Here is a 16,642-nt window from a genome sequence, read left to right as displayed (position 1 = left end):
TAGGATCGGTGTATTAGGAAAATTTTACTGTGTGTTCAAAATCATATCAAATTATTTTATCTTAACTATCTTAATCGAATACGTAGCAGCAGTATGTTGCTGCTAAAAATCTATCGTTAAGACAATATTATTATAATATCTATTATAACCACTGAGGTAGTAAGTACTACGTACTAGAGCAGCTATTGCGAACAAAAAACATGTCGCACTTGAGGCATGAGCGGTTTGGGAGGCGGGGCGGTGATTGCTATAGATCAGTACCGCAGAAGCGACACAGTTTAGTGCCTACACTCGAATGAATGCAGAATCCATTTCAGTAAGTGGATAAAATAAAAATAAAAATTCACTTTTTTATAAAATTTATAATTAATATGGATCCATAGTCCACTATATCTAATTACCTTATTTAAATTACTTATATATTTTCAAATATGTACCATAATAAAATTATTATAATGTACGCATGTATAATGTACGTAATATTTTAAATACATATTACCAAAATACAATCTCGTCTACGTTAGTAAGTACTTCATTCATCGTCGTCTTATCATAGTTCTGTATTCTGCCTACACACTCTGAATCTACTACTCTATGACAATGCAAAATGGCGCGCCTCTTCGCCTAGTAATTGAATGTTCGTATTTTAATTGAAAATAATTAAATAAGAATGCTAATACCGATGAAATGTTATTCCGTTGCATTTGGAAGTGTTACTGGAATCATTTTTGCACTTATCTTAACCCACAACTAGGCATTTTTGCGACTTTTTGGTTTTTGGTTTCGTTTTTGATTGTGGTACGTCTGGCGCGCAGAAGAGCTCGCGGGCGACTAAGTGCACTGCTGCTATATAGATTACGTTGAATGTGACCAAGCATTGCGTTGCGTTGTCGAGTCTAGTACGTAGTACATACTATGTCAGTGATTATAACACATTCTTTTGATACTATTCTAAAGTCTATTTCTTAAAGAAGTAGGTAGTACATATGTTTAAAATTGTAATCGCGTGTTTCATAATATATCTGCTCAAATCTTAAAGAATTTGGAAGCAATAATTAGTGCTTATCGTTATTGTCAATTTATTAACAGTCTATATTATAATGTTACTTAAAATTAAAAGATTAGCAAAATCACAGGATTAGGTAGTACACAATAGCCGTTTGAAAACTTAATTTACTTACTCAATATTTGGCCTAGAATTAGATATTTTCCAATTTGCATACATCCTTTTTTATTGGCCTATTCCAAAAATTTACAAAACTAATGCTTAGGGATATATTTGAATCATAACTGTTGATTTGCAACAATTATGATGGTATGAAATTCTTACATTATTTTTGGAGGTTATGTATTTTGATAGCGTTTTAGTTTTAGTGCCTTGATTTTAATCTTTGTCTAGACTAATAAAGCTTCCTAATAATTGGATAAATGTCAGATCTAACTAGAGTTTGTTCCAGACAAGAAACCTGTGGGACCTAAGGACTAGAATTTTCACTATGTAATAAGTATAATATTTTTATGTCTATTACTATCATATTATCTACTATCATTACTCTATATAATTTATAGAATATACCCTCTTACTAATAATAATTTTACATTGAGTATGACTTAATAAAATTATATTACATGGGCATACCCAGGTTCTGGGCCAGGGGGGGGGCAAATTACCCAGGTTCTGGTGCCGGGGGGGGGGGGGGGGGGGGGGGCAAATTACCAATCAGATTTTTCAATAGCTAGGTGCTTATAAAGAATAAAAAATTCATAATTTTTAGTTGTAAAAATATTGTATTGCAAACAAATGGCAAAAATTAGTTTTATTAATTTTTATAGATAAAAGTACTTAGTAGGGACGTCAACATGATCCAGGGAGGGGCAGCTGCCCCCCCCCCCCCCTTGCCCCCATGTTATATTATGTGTTTTGTTGTGTTTATTAGCAGAATTTTTAATGTAACAGTACTATTTTATAACGTCTTTGTGGATGTTTTTATTAGTAAGAGGGTTATTTGAAAGTAATTTAGGTAGCGAAAACTTTACAGCTATATTAGTATTGTTATTAAAATCTATGTTACGTACTATACTATATTATTACTTTACAATACGGGACTACGTTATTTTACATACACATACTTATAATTGTTTACTATCGTAGTGTGATTAAAACGTTACTCCATCACTAATAAAAACGCTGTATAAGCTGTAGGTAAGTTATTTCCAGCTAGTATCCAATGTGCAACTTTTTTTTTCAGTATGGAGGTAATGCTAATACTACAAGTAAGTTGTAGTGTACACTAAAGTTATGTAGTTGTGTATTTTACTGCAGTGAAGTTAGCACTCGAATATACTTTGGCCGATTCTTTTATATATCCTTCGAAAGATCGATAAATTATTTTTTATCATTAAAAACTGAAAATTTTAATGAAATGGACAATAATGTACTAGATGTAGTGTGACGGTTTTTTATAATTGTTTTGAATGCCATCCATTTTTTCTAAGTGTTTCGTGTTATATTTTCGTATAGTAGACGTTATAATCGTTAATCATTTTCGAATTAACAATCATAGGATATCTAGAACGTGAGGTATTTAACACTATCACTTTACAATACTTCGTAGTACTACACTTCCTATGGAAGGTGCTAAAATAATAATTATGAAAAAAATGTTAATACTTTTGATAATTTTTAAACTTTAATTATTAATATTCTTTTGTCAATAATTATATTCATTTGTTCGATCTAGCGGTATAGTTAAAATGGCGGAAAAATTATTATTGCCTTCTACATATTAAACTGCACTTGATCATTATATTCTAATGTTTTAAGTAATCCATAAAATTTGTTGAAATTAAAATGTCTGGAATGGAAAATTCATGACGAATTTCAAATGTATGTTTTGTTGATTTTGATAAAGTGACTTTTAGCTGACACTTGAAAATAACTATTGTTGTACTGTGCTATAAGTTTAATTACACAGTAACAACATTAATTACCAGATCAGATTTTGTGGTCAATAAGTTGTATTATTATGACATTCCATTATACAAGTTGTGCCTTGAATCTCTGTTATAGTTGTTGCCAACTTTGAGTAAAACATGATATTATGAATCTACTAGCGCTCGAACAACAAACGCTTTGGCCATCGATATGCATGTTCTATAACAAAGGGCCTAAAATCGTGCCTTGCGGAACTCCCGTGTTGCCTTTCTGCTCACTGCCGACTTATAGCGACTAAAGCAAAAGAGACGGAGATATGAGAATGCTTAAAATTGCGCAGAGCCTTCGTTATAGTTTGTTTTGTATTTGTTAAGAAACAGCAATAATACAGCTTAAATTTTTAACTAAGTAATTTAATACGTAGTAGATAATATTAACTAAACAACTTTCGACTTAAGCCTCATTTCAATAATAAAGCTTAATTAGGTTACCCCTGTTATTTTTACCCAAAAATATATTATGGTCCACGCGAGCTCTGAGGAATGATATTCTGAAATGTTGCGGGCGGATTGCGGTATAAAATTTTGTCCATCGCGCACCATCCATTCCTCACTTCTCAGGCCCCAATCCCAGAGCTTGTACGGAGGATATAATACCAACCAATAATTAATTATTTGACTACTTAATAACAGTCAATGGTTTGTAAAATGTTTTATTATTGTTTCGTATCGGAGCTTTACCTATATTGAAAGACTTTGTAGAACTTGTCGATCCTTCAATAAACCCTATCTATACTCTTGAGAATTATAAGAGCGAACAATCAGTAGAAAAAATAAATAAAAGTAAGGCTATTACATAGAGAAGACTTAAAGCATTTAAAATTCACAGTATTCATATATTTGTGTATTATGTATTGGTTTTTAAATCATTTTATAAGATGTAAGTTATCGATGTTAACTGTAGGTTTTATATTATAGAATTTATTTATAATTGTACGTTAAGATTGCGTCGTGTATAGCTTTGGAGTGCCTATTCAAGTGATATTTTAGTTTCGTTTAACAATTTTGTATCTGTATTTTATTGTGATCTGTATTTTTTTCGTTTCATTTACTCTGTACTTAATTTTTTGCACATCAATTTCACACAATCGGAGGTTCTATTACAATTTTGGTCCGAAATTATATCATTTTGGTATTTGGCTCAAAAATTGTGGTGTAAAATTTTATATTGTTTAGGAGATTATCATTATTTACACTCTAATTAGTATACACTCGTGTTGTATGTAAATGAAATATTATTATTCCACAATTTGGTGTTTTATTTGTAGCTTTTAAATATCCCTGTGTCCCTGTGATTCGTATAATAGTCTCCAAAACTAAAAGGATTCTGCAATTCAGTCGTAAATAAACACATGAAAGTGAAGAGTTACATAACTGACAAAGTGTATTATGTGGACGAGTGTCGATCAATTTCGGTTTCTATTGCCTTGTCAATGTCAATTTAGTGAGCACCTTGTTACCGTTATGAAGGTGTTACGAGTTCGTCGGCACGCGGGGAGCGATGTCCAAAATAAATCACCTTCGTTTATTATATTCAATCGCTTTGATATTGTGATGGATGATTTTGGATGAGTTTTAAAATGCTTGTGGTAACTTAATTGACAATATACAAAAAAAAATTGGAAATATGCGGTCCAAAAAAAAGAAAACATTAGTGCTTCATGTAGAAGTACCTAATTTTTGGACACTTCAAAGTTCAATATCACCGATATCACTATAAAATTAGTCGCCCCTTATAAATTATAATCCATCCAATATAGATTGGATGGATTATAATATAAAGGCTGTAAATGGATTATTACCGTATGTATAACTGATATTAGCTACATATTGCACAATTTGATTATTAAAATTGTCCATTTCGTTTATCAAACAGTCCAGATTTAGTTTTATGATGTTTATATTGTAAACGATGTATAAAAGATCGCCAGAAATTGACTATAACGATAAAATTAGCGTAACTACATCATAAAATATTAATGCGATGTTATTTAGTCTTATTTACATGGAGTTGGATCCTAGGGCAAACCGGAGGAAGCAATGGTACTTGACTTGTTATGTTTGCATTCTAAAAAATTAATTATGTACTTCCACAAGCTCTATTTACAGGCATGTTACAAATGTTTGCCCGTATTTTAAAATTCTTATATTTACCTTTCAGACGTAGTAAACAGTTTTAAGTCATTGACCAAAGTAAAAGTTGGCCCGAGATCTTATCACGCCGCGAAAAGTTTTAATCGGTTAGAAAAGACCGGGGTCTTATTCCGTCGTGTTAGGTACTATATTGGATCGTGTGTTGTGTCGTTGGCAAACATCACGGCCAAGGTCTCCAGAAATAAATGTTACATCTTCCAGCAGCGGGAGCACCTGCCAAGTTTTCGCCCGACTCTTGTCAGACTATCAGTCTGTCCACGAGGAGCGCAGTCACAACTCGCGATCGAATAACTATAACAAGTTGATTAAATACAAAATGGAGGACGAGACCTACCACGTTTATACGCGAATGGAGGACATCACGGAGGCCGACGACAGGCATCTGGCCGGCGCGAGGAAGGAGATAAGAAACGACCTGACGGTCATAATCCCCGAGAATCCGTTTCCGGAGATCGAGGTGGACGCGTATCCTCCCCTCAAATTCTCGTGGGTGATCCCCAAGAAGATAGCGGCGATGGCGTTCCCGAGACACGTGGAGAACCTCAAATTCCTGGTGAACCAGGGCATCACGCACCTGGTGACGCTGACGGCGGGCAAGAAGCCGCCCGTGGACGATATGCCCTGCCTCAAGTGGACCGAAATCCCCGTCGAGGAGTTCGAGGTGCCCACTATTGAGCAGATCGAGAAGTTCATTGACATCTGCAAGAAGGCGGACAAAAATAACGAGGTATGTTGTGAGTTACATTTAGGTCAAAACAAAAAATAGGTCATCTTAAGAATAGCTTGAACCGATTTTTAATTGCAACTACGTGTTCTGGCTTAGTAATCCATAAAAATTTTGTAAATGCGAAAGTTTAACAGTCTGTTACCTCTTTACGTTTCAAGTACGCAAACAGCTGAGATGAAAAGTAAAGTTTTTTTTAATCTCTGGAGGACAAGTCGAGAGAGTTTCCGTAATTTTTTCCCGCGCTTAAAACGAACTTCTGCTATAATAACGATATTGCGGACAAAATCTGGTTATAAAGCCTTTAAAACCGATTACAATATTAATAAGTTATTATAGCTAGGTATATAGGAAGTTACGAATAAAGAAATATTAGCTCAACGAATCAACTAGATGACGCCCGCAAACTCGTTTAACGCGGGGAACCGTACATTTTAACGAGATAAAAAGTATCTCCATGCAAAACTTCAGCAAAATCTGTTCAGCGGTTTGAGTGTGAAGAGGTACCTAACAGACAGACGGATAGACACATTCATTTTCGCATTTATAATATTAGTGTGTATCATGTATGTATTTAGATTTTAGATACATAATACATATATTAGCTTCTACGTTATCGTTTTATTATCTAAATAACAGTTTCCGTTATCCACCGTAAATTATGAGTTTACGGCGTGACGTCTGAAAATAACTATCAACAATTACTGCGCTGGAAACGCTCACATTGTTTGAAATATACACTTGACTTTGGAAAACTACTTTCCGCGTTTATTTTCGAGGATTACGGTTCAATCGTTGTTGATTGTTATTCTGTTATTTTAACACCAATGTTGCGTTCATATTTTGATTTTTTTAAATGTTTTTCAGGTAATAGGCATCCACTGCCGCCAGGGCCGGAGTCGGTGCGGCATCATGCTGTCCTGCTACCTCGTACACTTCCACCGCTTCGAGCCAGACCAAGCTATGAACGTTATCAGAATGATCAGGCCTGGTAAGCACAGATTAAAAACTATAACGATTCCTACTTAAAGGCTTCGGACTTACGTTTCTATTACAATTTGATTTGCACCTTCTATTCGAGGAAATAATATTAGCCCAACGACTTGGGTTCACACTTTTCGAGCCTATTTTAATAAGCGAAAACCCAAGACATAGATAAATCTACGAATATGAAATGATTTAATGCATGCATTAATGAATTCGTTAGTTCCTTACAATAAAGAGGGAACGACGCCCAACTTTCAATCATGACGTTATCCATTGGTCACCTTAGTATACATGATAATCGGGATATCAATTTTCATTCATCATCAAGTAATTTAAATGATGCCTAACATTTTTTCAGGATCCTGCGATTTCCCCGAACACGAGGAAGCGGTAGGCAAGTACTTCCTCCACCTGACAGAGAACAACCCGCTCAGGTTCGGCGTCAGCGGAGACCTGATGGAGGAGTTCGTCCAGGCCGCGAAAGAAGTCAACAAGAAACCCTCGTAGTGAAATAGTATGCGCGCTTTGAGGACTGATAAGTGCTAAAGTAATGTTAAGTACGATATCTATAGCTGCATTATGAAGTACGAATTTATCAAAATTGAAAGACAATCCTTTTATTAAAAAAAAGTGACAATATCTTCCGGAATGGATTCTAAAAATAAAGTTGAATGAATTTTTTTCAATGACAATGATACTAACAAGTGCCAAAACAGTGTTTGTAGTTGTAAATTGTAATCATTACTCCAGAATTACGTGCGTCACGCGTTATACCTACTGTCGGGTACCTAAATCTCGCGAAATCTGTAAACACAAGTTTCAAGGTTTCATAGCTAATGTGTATTTATTTCGGTTTATTAGATTCTATCAAGGTAGACGCGAAATATTTGCCAGCACCTGCTATTTAGTTATTTATCTCAATAATTTAAAGCTGAAAGGTATATTATATTATATGCATTATGCATATCTAAATTAATTAAAATATAATAGTAAAATTTAAGATATGCGTATTGACATTGCAGATATCATATTTTCTTAATCCTTCGATCGTGGATTCTTGGAAATCTATTGTTATTCTATTGTGTCTCGCTCACCGGTGAGCTTATGGTGGCTTGATGGGTTAATTGCCTTATCTTATATTCATTTAGATTTACAAGAAACATTAGCAAAATAATTAAGATCATTTGGTAAGTTCTATGTACAAATTAAGGATACTTTTTTATTTGATAAGAATGATGATTTATTGTTACAATTTGTTAAAAAAGTTTGACTGTGATTATTATTAAACTTACTAAATCAAAACAAGGTCTTTTTAATATTTCTGCATCAAAATATTGTATAATAAAATAAATTTTTTATTAAACTTACAAGCGCCATTTATCAATTATTTTCAAAAGTTAGTACTAAACAACAATCAACAAACTAAAAATAACAGTTATTTGATTTAATTGTCTGATCTCTGAACTATAAACAATATCGAAAGTATTACAGGTATTAATAAATATTGTCCCCAAAACGAAATGTCACAAAAGTGGTGCCAATGTGTGTGCCAATTTTGTATTTTTGGAATGTTGCCAGAACGTCTATCAGCATGAAACATGGTCAATTTATAGTAAGACTACATAGTGCTTTTGTTTGCATAGTGTGGCGTGAATTGAAAAAGTGTTCTGCTTGGGACTTTCATTCATTATAGTTTTAGGGATCAACCTACGGCCTACCTACAGTTGAGGCAAGTTAATTTAATTTTCTAATAAGTAAGTGCAAGTGTTGCGCACTCTGATGACGTCCCTTTATCAGCTATGGTTGCCAACTGCTAAATGATTTCTTGCCCATTATTATGAATCTGATGAGCGTAATATGAGAATGGGCATAAGACATTTAGATTTCAGATGAGCATGAGAACAAGTTTGTGTACCTAATGAAATTACTCAAACGTACCTCTGAAACTAGTTAGGTACCTACAATTTTTTTTAAATATTGCAAAAGGAATAATCTCAACAAAGTTTCTCTTTTTGTAGATAAAAATTGTTACCTTTCATTGAGAATATTACACAGCAAGCCCGCCGTAAAATGAGTACCGTCAGCAAAAGACCAAACGTAAAATTAGCGAAACTTATATACAAGTATGCCGAAGAAGTCGAGGAAAGGAAAGAACTGGAAAAGGCGAGAGCTATGAAAGACGAGGACTTTAAAACAAAAACGCCAGATGAGGAATACGAATCGTACCCACCGTACAATTTTTCTTGGTTCGTGCCGAAAAAAATCGCAGCGATGGGGTACCCACAAACTGTAGCGAATCTCAATTATTTGGCTGACCAAGGCATAAATCACCTGATTACGCTGTCGCCCGAGAAGATCCCGCCGATATTGGAATGCAAGAAGAAGATGAAGTGGACCGAGATAGCAATCAAAGAGTTCGGCGCGCCGACCTTAAAACAAATTATAAAATTTATTGAGATTTGCGAACGTGCGGAAATCAGAGGCGAGGTTGGTTGGTTTTTTTTTAAATATACTTATAATCGTTTTTAGCAGAACATATAATACATGTGCGAGTATGTATTTAACTTAATGTTATTGTTAAGGAAACTTCTCAACTAGTCAGGGCGAGCGAAGCGAGCTTTAGTATCTATATTCCACAACCTGTACATTTTGTGGTACACTTTACGGAAAAACTATCACGCCTATTGATTTGTGCTTTAACGTAGTAGTTTTTATTTACATGTAGATGCAAGGGCGTCGCCAGGGGGGGGGGCAAGGAGGGGCAGCTGCCCCCCCCTAGAGATTCTAAAAAAGTTGCCAAATATAATGCAAACAACGACCACTATAATATTAAAATCTGGTAGGTAATTAAAAAAAATACGCTGTACGATGCAGTGCACTTATTCAAATTCAAACTCCTTTTTATTTTATTTTTATAATAAATGTTATTATAACTTATTTACAAGTTTTTTATTGCATAGTCAAGAGTTCGTGCTCATGTAGCTTTACCACGAAGCTAAAACAAAGCTTTACACATCTCTCTCTTTCTCGACTCTGTACTGTCACAGAATATATTATATGTATATAGTACTAAGATACTGTTGTTATTACAATGGCTGTAGATCATAGATGTAAGGCTCGTAGTACAAGTGAAAAGCTTCATGTGCTGTCGACTTTACCTACAATTCATACCTATCTACCTTTCTCATTTATAGAGAACTAGCTGTTGCCCGCGACTTCGTCCGCGTGGACTTTAGTTTATAGCGCGCGGTGTCAACAAAATTTGTGTCAAATTTAAAAACTTTTTAAAACCCTGGTAAGTGGTACCCCTCTTAGGGCCGCGTTACACCGGAATGGCAGCGCTGAAAGTGCTCGCCTCGCCGCTGCCATTCCGGTGGAGCGCGGCCCTTAATTAATCAAAATACCCAAAAATAGCTGTGCAGTGTGCACATAATCTATACTAATATTATAAATGCGAACGTATCTCTGTCTGTCTGTCTGTCTGTCAGTCTCGCTTTCACGCCAAACGCCAAAATTATCTCTGTCTGTCTGTCTGTCTGTCTGTCAGTCTCGCTTTCACGCCAAACGCCAAAACTACCGAACCGATGGTAATGAAATTTTGTATACAGATAGTCTAAAGCCTGAGAAAGGACATAGGCTACTTTTTTTACTGGAAAAAAGGGTTGTAAGGGGGTGAAAATGCGTAAATTTGTTCAAATTAAGTTAGTTCCAACAATTCATAATAGATGGCGCCGTGCGTCTTCTACATCGCGCTGACGCTTGCTCAAAAGTCTTCCTATAAGACGTGGTATCATCTTACATTTAAGTTTCGATTTTTTTCGATTGTTATATCTATTCGACGGTATTAAATAACTCAGTACTTTATCTGTGCAGTGACGTAACCTTAAATCTATCAATGATAAATAGTTTATGGGTAAAGTTGTGTAATTGGAGGGCTAAATAAGCTTTAAAATTTGGCATAAAATATAAAGTTTAATATAAAAAAATGAAATACTTATTGTGTGCACACTGCACAGCTGTATTGATTTAAGGGGTACCAGGTTTTTTTATAAAAGCTTTTGACACCAATTTTGTTGACATCGCGCGCTATAAAGTACTATAAACTGAAGTCCACGCGGACGAAGTCGCGGGCAACAGCTAGTACATAAAATATGTTTAAGATTTTTGAAATTTTATTTTAATACACATCCAAGACCCAGGAACATTAAAAACTTTTTGTTCCGCCTGCGGGACTCGAACCCAGGACCCCCGGGATGAGCGCTGGCCACGCGCAATGCGAATTCATTTTCATCGATATTTTCATGGAAATAAGATATTTTCCCACATCAAAATGTAGCCTATGTCCTTTCTCAGACTCTAGAATAACTGTGTACAAAATTTCATTGCAATCGGTTCAGTAGTTTTGGCGTGAAAGCAAGACAGACAGACAGACAGACAGACAGACAGACAGACAGACAGAGATACTTTCGCATTTATAATATTAGTATGGATGAGAAAAGTATGAATTGTAGTAGGTAAAGTCAACTTGCCCCCCCCCCCTGCGCCATCGGCTGGCGACGCACTTGTGTAGATGTCAGATGTGTTATCATTAGTCAGCCAAGGTTTTTTTATTATGTAGATGTGTTATCATTATTCATTAGTCAGTCAAGGTGTGACGACGCGAGGCCCCACAAAGCTCGACTTTTAGCTAGTTAGTCTCTGTCTGGAGTTCTGGACTCCTGGAGCAAGCGCCACTGTGTGAGATAAAGCAGCTTTGATTATGTTTCATGATTATATGTATTTAAAAATTTTAAATATATTTTAAATAATAGTGGAGAGACAGTAACAGATGTGTTGCTATAAATCAGTCTTTCCCAAAGTGGGCGATAACGCCCTCCTGTGGGCGCTGAAGGTCGAAAGGAAATGGGGGTATTGTGTAGAGGCTTGGGGGTGATGTATTTCATCGGGATGCATTTTAAATTGAAACAAAGGGAAAGGGGGCGCTAAAACATAATTTGCTCTCAAAGTGGACAGTAGAAAATATAAGTCTGGGAACCCTTGCTTTAAATTAAATTAGCGTAGTTAATTACTAGATCACGGTTTTTTTCTCCTATGTATTGGATTGTTATTTGTTGTAGACCGTGGGCGTGCACTGCCGGCAGGGGCGCGGGCGGACAGGCACCATGCTGGCCTGCTACCTCGTGTACTTCCGAGACATGGCGCCCGAGCGGGCCGTACTCACTGTCAGAGTGCAGCGACCAGGTTACTTGTCCGTCTTGAAAAATTTTTGTGTACCACCCATAAAGTTAATATACCTAGCGGAATATTAACTTTATGGTACCACCATTAAGTGCTCTTACAGACGAACGGCACGTGTCAGCGGCATGTGTCGGCGGCAGTCGACGGCAGTCGGCGGCACGTGTCGGCGGCAGTCGACGGCAGTTGACGGCAGTCGACGGCAGCCGACGGCAGCCGTTGACAATTTATGACGCCTGCAGGGGACCTACCACAAACTTTCCTAAAACGATCATGTTTCCTGAAAGCTTTGTTGTAAGATTACAATAACATTACCGTACTCACTTTGCAAATATAATTTTACTAAAAAACAGTAAAAAATGCAAAATATTGTTAAATCCGCTGTGAAATATCAACTTTTTTAAGATCGATAGCTTGACGTTAAAGTAATTATTGCTTATCTGTCAAACGGTGTCGCTTAGTAGAGGTGGTGGTAGGCCCCCAGTTGTGACGTACCGCCTAAAGGTAAGCGGCCACAGGTCAATATCATACGCAACGGACGTCTCGCATCAAACGGATAATTTTTTTACAGTACTTCCGCTGAATCTGCAGCGTATGGATTATCGAATAGTCTAGTAAAGGAATGCTCAAAAGGGGGGTGTGGATGGAATAGTCAAAAGCAGAAATTTTGACTTAGAAACTTTGTTTGGACTAACTTGAAGATAAACATACTGTCTAGTCGGTAATCCGTACGCTGCCGATACATGGGAAGTACTGTGAAAAAATTATCCGTTTGATGCGAGACGTCCGTTGCGTATGATATTGACCTGTGGACGCTTACCTGTTTTACGCCGGTTTTCTGTGAGAACGTGGTATTTCTTTTGGTCGGTCGAGCCGGCCCATTCGTGCCGAAGCATGTCTCTCCCACGTTTCCAGAACGCTTTGTTTTGATTACAATAACATTACCGTGCTCACTTTTTAAATAATAATAACTATAATTTTACTGAAAAACAGTAAAAAATGCAAAACATGTTAAATCCGCTGTGAATTTATATTTGTAACGTACCGCCTAAATGTAAGCGCAGTGCCGTAAATAGCCTATTTTGCGCCCTGTGCGAGCTTCTATATAACTGCACCTTTGTTTTTTAACCGACTTCCAAAAAGGAGGAGGTTATATTATGTTTGGCTGTGGATGTTTTTTTAATACATTGGGAAACATCTCTGGGGCGCAGCGGGAACTTATCGGGAGCAATTCGAAAAATAAGGATCTGTCTGGTCTGGACTCTGGCCAGTTCTTGCGCCCCCCAGAGTCTACGCCCTGTGCCTGGGCACCCATGGCACCGTCCTATTTACGGCACTGGCGTAAGCGTCCACAGGTTGGTATCGTACGCAACGGACGTCTCGCATCAAAGTCAAACGGATATTTTTTTCACAGTACGTCCGCTGAATCCGCAGCTTACGGATTACGAGACTAGCCTAGTAAATGAATGCTCAAAATGGGTGTGGATGGAAAAGTCGAAAGCAGAAATTTTGACTCAGGAACTTTGTTTGGACTAATTTGAAGATAAACATACTGGCTAGTCGGTAATCCATACGCTGCCGATACAGTGGACGTACTGTAAAAAAATAATCCGTTTGATGCGAGACGTCCGTTGCGTACGATACCGACCTGTGGACGCTTACCTTTACTTACGCGGTACGTCACAACTGCAAGCGTGATAAACTGTCGACGGCTGCCGTCGACGCGTGCCGCCGACACGTGCCGTTCGTCCAAATAAGCGCTCTAACAGGATTTAAAAAAATTGGCTTTGTTTGTATTTTGAAAAAAAATACATGTAATAATTATTATAACCCTGATTGTTTTTTTTAGGCTCATGTGAAACCTACGAACAAGAAAAGATGGTTTGCCACTATCATGACTGTGTCAGAGGAACAATCACTAAGCCCGACTATCGCATGGTGGACGACAAACTTTACTTTGATTTTTCCATGAAATACATGTTTTCTGATGAAGAAAAAAAGAAAGAAACCACCGAGGATGAAGAAAAAGTTGTGATACTTGAAGAAGGCGAAGTAGTGGAGAAAAAGGAGCGTAAAAAATCAAAAGCCATGGTGATCAATCATAAAATATATTTCTAAATTTTAAGATCATGTTAATATTCGTTATTCTATGTTTTTATGGTAATGTTAGTAATAAATTATAATAAAACATTTTAATTTTGTTAGTATTAAATAACAAAGAAAATGACACAAAAACAATTTTACACTAAACAGAGCTTAACTCTACTTAGATACTCTTCATACTCTATACCAGTGTTATTCAACCTTTTTTTATGTTGTGACCTGACTGGGGTGTGAAATTTTTTTTCGCGATCAGCCCCCCAGCGGGTCATGACCCACAGGTGGAAAAAACACTGCTCTTTACATAATATACAGATACTATGTGAAGGCCAGTCTGTTTATTTGGCAGCCAAGCAATCCAGGCTGACCCCACGGTCGGGGTGTGACTGTCATGCACAGGATGTGCGTACCTCTTCTAACTTTTACTTGAATTGGTTGTCCCACTGAGTGCATGACTACATTGTGTACCTGGGTGATGTCCGAGAAATTGTTTGCAGTTACTGAGCCAAACTGAATTATGTTGTCGTTTTCACATAGACCCTGAAAAAAATTAGTATGTTGCTAGTAAATTATATTTAAAAAAAACTATTTAAGAAAATCTGTACAAAATATAACCAAGCAGTTAATATTATTTTATTTTTGTTATAAATTAACCTACAGCTAATTTCAAAATACTTACACTTAAGTCAGCTGGAGAGCCTTCTTGTACAAAACCGACCACCGCAAAAGTGTGTTCATGGGCATCTGAACCATTACTGATTGTGATATCTCTACTATGGCCGTTGGTGTATGTGAGTTGAGAGGTGGAGGCTCCGTTGCTAGTGGTACTTCCCAGAAACCCAGCATGTACATCACCTAGACCTTGTTCTATTTGCTTCATTATGTTTTTGTGATCGTTTTGCAAACCTCAAGTTAAATTAAAGTGATTAATCAAGTTAAATTGAAGTTTTAATGGATTATAACCTGGGCAATTTGAATTTTGTAAAGATAAATACAAATTAGTGAAAAAATTACATATGTTCAAAACATTAATTAAACATCCAAAAAGCTGTTTGTTACATACGGCATACAAAGAGTAATTGTACTACTACTACTAACTAGTGGCTATTAATTCAATTTAAAAACTGATTCATTGTTGGATAGGACTATGTCATACTTACAAATAATGCGATGTCTTGCGTGTCGGACTTTATATACATCAATATCGTTCCTTGGAAAGCCTTCACTATCGGTAAGAGAATCTTGCATTCCTACATGATTTGCTTCTAGAACTAAATTCTGTTCACGAATTTCAGATTCAATTCTATCTTTATCTTGAATCAATTTCATAACTCTGTCTCTGGCAGCACCATCCATATTGTAGCCTACCATAGCTAATGTTGTGTGAGTTTTTGGCGATTGGATAATTTAATTATTCTTTAGTAATGAAATCAAATTCATAAAACTCTAATTTTGCGAATCATCATGTGTACAAAACTACAAAACGTACACGGACCACGGTACAAATTAGTTTAGTTGACAAATGACTTATGAGTTATGACAATAATGACATTGACAATTGATGTCAGATTACAGATACCAGTCATTTTTTTTTCCAAGTCTGGATGCTAGCTCTACAGCCTAATGCTAGTAATACCAAGTAAAAATATTGTTTTCCAGTCCATTTTTTTTCCAAGTCTGGATCATAAACTTATATAAATAAGTATATGGTCTGGATGCTAGCTCTACAGCCTAATGCTAGTAATACCAAGTAAAAATATTGCTTTCCATTGCTAATTTAAAAGGTTTCAGCCATTGATCAGCTATAGACTGGAGAGAGCCTTATATCGGTGTATAAGCGTCAAAAGCGTGTAATGTTATGTCCTACTTACTAGGACATAGCAAAGGAGTCGGTCTGCACATTTCATGTAGGTAATAAAAGTGTTAAAGGTTTTTAGTGAACATTTAATGCTAGATATTGTTGGGTTTTGTGGTTCCGCTAAATAATAAACCATAAGAATGGTCAAAGAATGCCTCAAACGCGTGGATTTAACATTAAATACGTAAGTTTTGAACAACGTTTTTTGGGCTTTACAATCGGTAAAATACCGATACCGGTAAGCTAAAAAGGTAATTTATAATTTTATTAATCCCTTATTCGTGCTATTTATCACATCAATTAATAATTTGGCTATAAAAATTGCATAGCTTTTTACGTGTGTTTACGAATTCTCATCAATTGAACTATAGTTAATCGATATTATCATGAACTAATTGACTTTCTTTCCTGTATCATAATGTGCTTCGAAATAATAGATAGAAATATTCAAGAAAATAAACGCACACTACTTGTATGAAAATAGGCATAAAATAGCCACGCGATGACGGGCTAAGACTACATCTATACTATAATACTTTATCTATGTCCTTAACTTATTTGAACCAGATTGAACGTATCATTAATTTTAC

General features: G+C 36.1%; 2 protein-coding genes across 3 annotated transcripts; one reads left to right on the top strand and one right to left on the bottom strand.

Annotated features, from left to right (window-relative positions):
- The first annotated feature begins 5,262 nt into the window (after nucleotides 1–5,262).
- LOC121725380 (dual specificity protein phosphatase 23-like) lies at nucleotides 5,263–14,286 on the top strand. Of its 2 annotated transcripts, XM_042112279.1 has the most exons (5): nucleotides 5,263–5,875; nucleotides 6,224–6,231; nucleotides 8,923–9,346; nucleotides 11,977–12,100; nucleotides 13,944–14,286. In XM_042112279.1, exons 1-5 carry the CDS (start codon nucleotides 5,465–5,467, stop codon nucleotides 14,210–14,212), a joined length of 1,236 nt encoding a protein of 411 aa, XP_041968213.1. In that variant the 5' UTR covers nucleotides 5,263–5,464; the 3' UTR covers nucleotides 14,213–14,286. The 2 variants fall into 2 exon arrangements, with proteins under 2 accessions (XP_041968213.1, XP_041968223.1); XM_042112289.1 differs by lacking the exons at nucleotides 6,224–6,231; nucleotides 8,923–9,346; nucleotides 11,977–12,100; nucleotides 13,944–14,286 and adding exons at nucleotides 6,740–6,863; nucleotides 7,218–7,478 and having other exon boundaries at nucleotides 5,374–5,875.
- Nucleotides 14,186–15,693, bottom strand: LOC121725389 (26S proteasome non-ATPase regulatory subunit 9). Its single transcript, XM_042112302.1, has 3 exons — nucleotides 15,355–15,693; nucleotides 14,874–15,100; nucleotides 14,186–14,734 (listed from the first exon to the last, which is right to left on the bottom strand). Exons 1-3 carry the CDS (start codon nucleotides 15,563–15,565, stop codon nucleotides 14,513–14,515), a joined length of 660 nt encoding a protein of 219 aa, XP_041968236.1. The 5' UTR covers nucleotides 15,566–15,693; the 3' UTR covers nucleotides 14,186–14,512.
- Between the last annotated feature and the right edge of the window lie 949 nt (nucleotides 15,694–16,642).

The sequence above is a fragment of the Aricia agestis genome, chromosome 1 (assembly GCF_905147365.1).
Source record: "Aricia agestis chromosome 1, ilAriAges1.1, whole genome shotgun sequence".
NCBI classification, from domain to species: domain Eukaryota; kingdom Metazoa; phylum Arthropoda; class Insecta; order Lepidoptera; family Lycaenidae; genus Aricia; species Aricia agestis.
The sequence above is the reverse complement of the archived record's forward strand: the minus strand, read 5'-3'. Positions and strand labels throughout refer to the sequence as shown.